Below are 6000 nucleotides of genomic sequence, written 5' to 3'. Positions count from 1 at the left end.
GTATCCGACATGTGTGGCAATATTAAGGACCATACTACGAGGAATATTTTTGTAGACCATCATATCCCTCTACGAACACCATAAAACTCATTTAGGTTCATTTATAAGAAACATACACCAAAATTACATTAAGTGAAAATAGGCGCGTTTAAAAACCCTGCGGATCCTTGTGATCCTTTTAATTTTGGTAAAACCTGTCTGTGGCAATATTGTTCCTGATACAACAGAGAGTATTTGTGTAAAATATATTAACCCTATAGCTACCCGATGTGAGTGTCAAAATGGTCCCGATTTAAAAAAAAAATCATTAAAATGTCGAAATACCTTCTGAGACGGTCAATAATTTGCAATACCCTGACACTTTAGGTGTCCGACATGTGTGGCATTATTAAGGACCATACTGCGGAGAATATTTTTGTAGACAATCATAACCCTCTGCGGCCTCTTTACAGGGGTCATTTTGGTCCAATTTCCAAAAAGTGTAGAAAATATTATGATATTGAGATACACTTTGTAATGATTGCCTAAAAAAATATTTTTGTAAAAAATTAAATTTTTAAAACCCCCCACTCCTTGTAGCATTCCTCAAGAGTGGTTTCCTTATCCTTTCTATGTGTTTTTTCCTTTGCCACAAGAAATAGTTTTTGCCTCATATCAATGAAGGAATTTTTTTAATAACAATATTATCTGACATGTTTCCACTGAGATTGTTTTCTTGCTGTCGAGCTATCATCCATCGGTTAGATATCTGCAATGTTTAGTGAGACGTGTCAGCCAATAACTGTTTTTGTGTGTGTGTGTGTGTGCGGATTCCAGTTAAAAATCAATTAAATGCATCATCGAATGGCTAAAAGGGCAACAAAGTGGAAGTGTTGATAAGCTCCCCCAGGAATTTTCAACGACAGAAGAAAAAGAAACAACAACAAACACAGAACAAAATAAAATAAAAACAACAACTAAAGTGTTACTGGGAAAACTGTCGCTGGGTATACTCATATATATAAATGTATGAGTATGTGTATGTGTGCCTCTGTGTGTGAGTGTGAAAAATAACACTCACGTTCATTCACATTAAACGTGGTATTAATAACTTTTTGTAATAATAATAATTATTATTATTTCTAGGAATTAAAGCCAGACACGTTCAAGTTAAGTGAGGCATAAAGAGAGAGAGAGAGAGCAAACTCTCTCTTCCTCTACCTCTCTCTCTGCTAGGCAAGTGAAAAGCGTAATAATGGTAATAAAACAAATACCACACACATTCAACGGCCACTAAATACATGGACATTATTAATTATAGACTGGCTAAAAATAGCAATGACGTACATACATACATACATACACATGGATTGGGGAAGTATTTTTTTAAAATAATTATTGACGTGGGGGTTTTAAAATATATTGTTTCCAAGCCCGAATCTTAAACAATGTCATAAATCTCAATGGAATAGGGTTTTCAATATATTTTTTTTGGAATTGGGACCCAATATGACCCCTTTAAAGTTGCCCTAGAGGGTTACGTTGGTCTACACAAATATTCCCCGCAGTATAGTCCTTAATATTGCCAAACATGTCGGGCACCTAAACTGTCGGGATATTGCAGATTATAGAACTTCTCAAAGGTAATTAGATTTTTATCGATTTTTTTGACATGGAGAAAATTTTTTACCCTCTTAAAGTGACCCTACAGGGGTTTGATGGTCTACAAAAATATTCTCCGCAGTATGGTCCTTAACGTTGCCATACATGTCGGACATCTCAGGTGTCAGGATATTCCAGATTATAGAACTTCTCAAAAGGTAACAAGATTTTTAACGGTTTATTTTAAATGAGGTCCATTTTGACCCTCTGAATAACAACTTTAACGTGGCGCTAGAGGGTTACGATGGTCTACAAAAATATTCATCGCAGTATGGTCTTTAACATTGCCAAACTTGTCGGACACCTAAAGTGTCGGGATATTGCCGATTATAGAACTTCGCAAAATGTAACTAGATTTTTTAAGGTTTTGTTTAATGAGGGCCGTTTGATACTCAAAATGACCCCTTTAAAGTAACGCTACAGGGTTGTGATGGTCTACAAAAATATTCCCCGCAGTATGGTCCCTAACATTGCCAAACATGTCGGACATCTAAAGTGTCGGGATATTGCAGATTATAGAACTTCTCAAAATGTAATTATATTTTTAGGGTTTTTTTTAATGAGGGCCATTTTGATCCTCTAAATGAACCCTTGAACGTGGCGCTAGAGGGTTACGATGGTCTACAAAAATATTCATCGCAGTATGGTCTTTAACATTGCCAAACTTGTCGGACACATAAAGTGTCGGGATATTGCCGATTATAGAACTTCTCAAAAGGTACCTAGTTGTTTTAATTTTTTTTAATGGAGGTCATTTTGACCCTCAAAATGACCCCTTTAAAGTGGCCCTAGAGGGTTACGATGGTCTACAAAAATATTCCCCGCAGTATGGTCCTTAACATTGCCATACATGTCGAGCATCAAAAGTGTCGGGATATTGCAGATTATAGAACTTCTCAAAAGATACCTAGATTTTTAACGAATATATTTAAAAGAAGGCCATTTTGGTACTCACAGCGTGCAACTAGGGGGTTAATATGTTTGACACAACTATTCCCTGATTGGTCATGAACAATATTGCCAAAAACAGATTTGACCTAAATTGAAAGGATCTCAAGGATAAGCCGGAATTCCAAAAGCGCCCGTTGGCATTTAAATGGAATTTTGGTGCGGTTTTTTTGGGGAATGAACCAAAATGATCCCTTTAAAGTGATTGTAGAGGGTTGCGATGGTCTAGAAAATTATTCCCCCTAGTGTGGTCCTTAATATTACTTAACATGTCTAATATCAAAAATGGCAGGATAATAACGATTGACGTGCTTTTTATAACACACAAATCTCAAGATAATAGGAATTTCGCAAATTTTCGAAAATGGGACCCAAAATGACCTACTTAGAGTGCCGCAAAAGGGTTATGATGGTCTAGAAAAATATTCCTTGAAGTATCGTCCTTAATATTGCCATACATGTCGAACACCTACAAAGTCAAGATATTGAAGATTATAGCACGTATCAAAAGGTAATTCGACTTTTTACCTTTTTTCAAATGAGGACAATTTTGAACCTAACAGCAGGTATCTAAAGGGTTAATATCTTCGACACAAATATTCTCTGTTAAGCCAGGAACAATATTGCTAAAAAGCAGCATAACCCAAATTGAAAGGATCAGAAGGAAAAATGAGATAACAAAAACACCCATTTCCCTTAAAATTGAATTTTGGTGTATATTTCGTTGGAATGGACCAAAATGACCCCTTGAAAGTGATTTTAGGGGGTTATATTGGTCAACAAAATTATTCCCTCTAGTGTGGTCCTTAATATTGCCAAACATGGCCTGTATCAAAAAATGGCAGGATAATAAGGATTGACATACTTTTTAAAAGTCACAAATCCCATTGTAATAGGGGTTTCACTAATTTTCGGAAATTCGGACCAAAATTACCCCTTTATAGTGGTGCAAGGGGGTTACGATGTTCTACAAAAATATTCCTCGCAGTGTGGTCCTTTATATTGCCAAATATGTCCAATGCGAAAAATGACACAATAACAACGACTGACGTCCTTTTTAAAAGTCATCTCAATATAATAGAATCAAAAACGTCTCACAGTGGTGATAGAGGGTTACGATGGTCCACAAAAATATTCCACGCAGTATGGTATTTAATATTGTCTAATATATCGGATACCTAACATGTCAGGATAATGATGATTACAGGACTTCTTAAAAAGTATTCATATTTTTCAAAGATTTTGTTTTTGATTTTTTTTCAATGAGGACAATTTTGACCCTTACAGCGGATAGTTAGTTGACCCCGGATCAAATCGACCCCTTCACAGAGACTCCAACAACGCCGTGTTTTTTCATATATTTTAAAAATATTATTTGAAAGGTACTCCCATTCTAAAAATATATTTTCCACGGTACCCACAATACGAACATAACAGATAAAAAATCTATTTGCCCCAGGGTCGTATGAGTACTGTCAGCACGTATACGCATAATAAATTGCATACCATAAATACCATTATACAATTATTTACTTCTTTTTAAATTTTGTAATATATTTTCAACTCCGTTCCCAATTCCTGTTACCAAATTTTATTTTCTTCTAAATTTTTTTATATAAATTAAATATTAATTCCTTTCTCTCTCTCCTCACAGCCTTCCATCGAAAGCGTGCCAAAGAGTAAATGCATCACCTTGTAAGAAATTTAAAAGGAAGGTGAATCGCAGAGTTATTTTCCTCTTTTCCGATTGCCATCCTGAAAGCTAGGTAATAAAATATTTACAAATGAAATGAAATCTTAGTCCTAGCAGTCCTTGGTCATAAAACCAAAAAAAAAGAGAAAATTTATGACAACGACAAGAAACACAATAAAGTGTCATAAAACAATAACAACAACAGTAGCAGCTACAAAAAAAAACTATGACAATTTATTTTTATTAGCTTTGACATCTATATTTCATCGTCATTTCAAAATGGGCAATGGCAAGTAATTTGCTAAAGATGTTTAAAAAGCCATAAAGTGGGACGAGAAGGCAAAGTAGAAGGTGAAAGGACATGCTAATAAAATATGAAATCTAAATGGGCGGAGAGTCCTTAAAAAAATCCGGCGAGTTTTTTTGATGATAGCAATTACTTTAAAATAAAAAACAATCGTTTTAAGTGGACAAAAATGTTGCTAAAAAATATCCTGGCCATTTTGGGTTGATTTTGCTTACTTTTGCAGATTTGCCAGTAAGGCGTCGACTTCTAAAGAAAAAAAACGAAGCTCCTAAAATACTGAAGATTCTTAATGAATATTTTTTCGATGCACCAGTAAGGGGTAGACTTTTAAAGAAAATTGTTTCAGGTCACCAATAAAACATAGATTTTCAAAGAATATTTTTTTCAAAATTTTACAAGGCATATATTTTTAAAGTCAATATTTTCAAGGCACCAACAATGCGTGGATTTTTTAAGGAATATTTTTTTATGGACGTCAACAAGGCGTAGATTATTAAAGAATATTTCTTCGAAGCCTTTACAAGGCGTACATTTTTAAAGAATATTTTTTCTAAGTTAAGGAGTGGATTTTTAATGAATATTTTTTGTGGCACTCGGAATTAATTAAAAATGGCAAAAAATTGTATTTCTAGAACCTGGATGCGTATAAATAATATTATGATAGTACAAGGTGCCGTATGAGTGCCGACGCTACGTATACGTCAATGCGTGGATTTTCAAATAATAGTTTAAGGCTTAGATTTTGAAGCTCTCTACAAGGTGTATATTTTAAAACCAGTGAGCGGAGCAGTGTAGTCGGACGGGGCCGACCATATGATACCCTACACAACTTTCACGAAAATCTAACTTTGTGTGGTTCTATATTCTGATCTTGGGCAATATTTGTACTCTCTTGACCTTCACCGTGGGTTGTGTTGTGATGTTCGGCTTTCAATTGTGGCCTATAGATCGGCTCGAAAAAACACAAAAAAAATAAGTTTTCGGTCGACTTCATCCCAAAATTATTATCTGATCATCACCGAAAAATATAGGCGTTGGAACCTCATGGAACATTTCAAAGCGATCAGCGCTATATTTCCGCACTCTAGTGTAGTAATGGGTTACTAAATAATATACGTAATACGTAAGCACCTGTAAATATTTAAGTGTAACTCCCACATCCGAGTACACACGACAATATATTTGGTATCGATTTAAAGTTCAACCACTCCTCTTGTATATACTATCAACTTCTCAGGTCTATGTCCTTCGGGGGTAAATCTATACGCTATAGAATACAATTTTTTTTTCATTTTTCACCCAAAAGTCAGCGTCCATTTGACCCGCTAAATATTAACCGATCTTTGTGAAAACAGGCATGCTTATTCTTTGGCCCAATCGCCTTCTCCATGTAAAATTTCGGAATGTTCGG

General features: G+C 35.0%; 1 protein-coding gene across 1 annotated transcript in view; it reads left to right on the top strand.

Annotated features, from left to right (window-relative positions):
- Nucleotides 1–1412: 1412 nt before the first annotated feature.
- The window catches only part of LOC133337598 (adenosine kinase-like), a gene marked incomplete at its 5' end in the record, with an annotated part of 125406 nt that continues 120818 nt past the window's right edge, over nt 1413–6000 (top strand). Inside the window, one exon of the mRNA XM_061545809.1 lies at nt 1413–1429. Within this exon, the coding sequence (XP_061401793.1) occupies nt 1413–1429 (17 nt within the window). The remainder of the gene's footprint in view (nt 1430–6000) is intronic.

This window comes from Musca vetustissima, unplaced genomic scaffold (genome assembly GCF_032173495.1).
Source record: "Musca vetustissima isolate MV318-11 ecotype Yass unplaced genomic scaffold, APGP_CSIRO_Mvet_v1 utg4038, whole genome shotgun sequence".
Classification (NCBI taxonomy): Eukaryota; Metazoa; Arthropoda; class Insecta; order Diptera; family Muscidae; genus Musca; species Musca vetustissima.
Note: the sequence above shows the minus strand (reverse complement) of the source record. Positions and strands in the feature narration are given on the sequence as shown.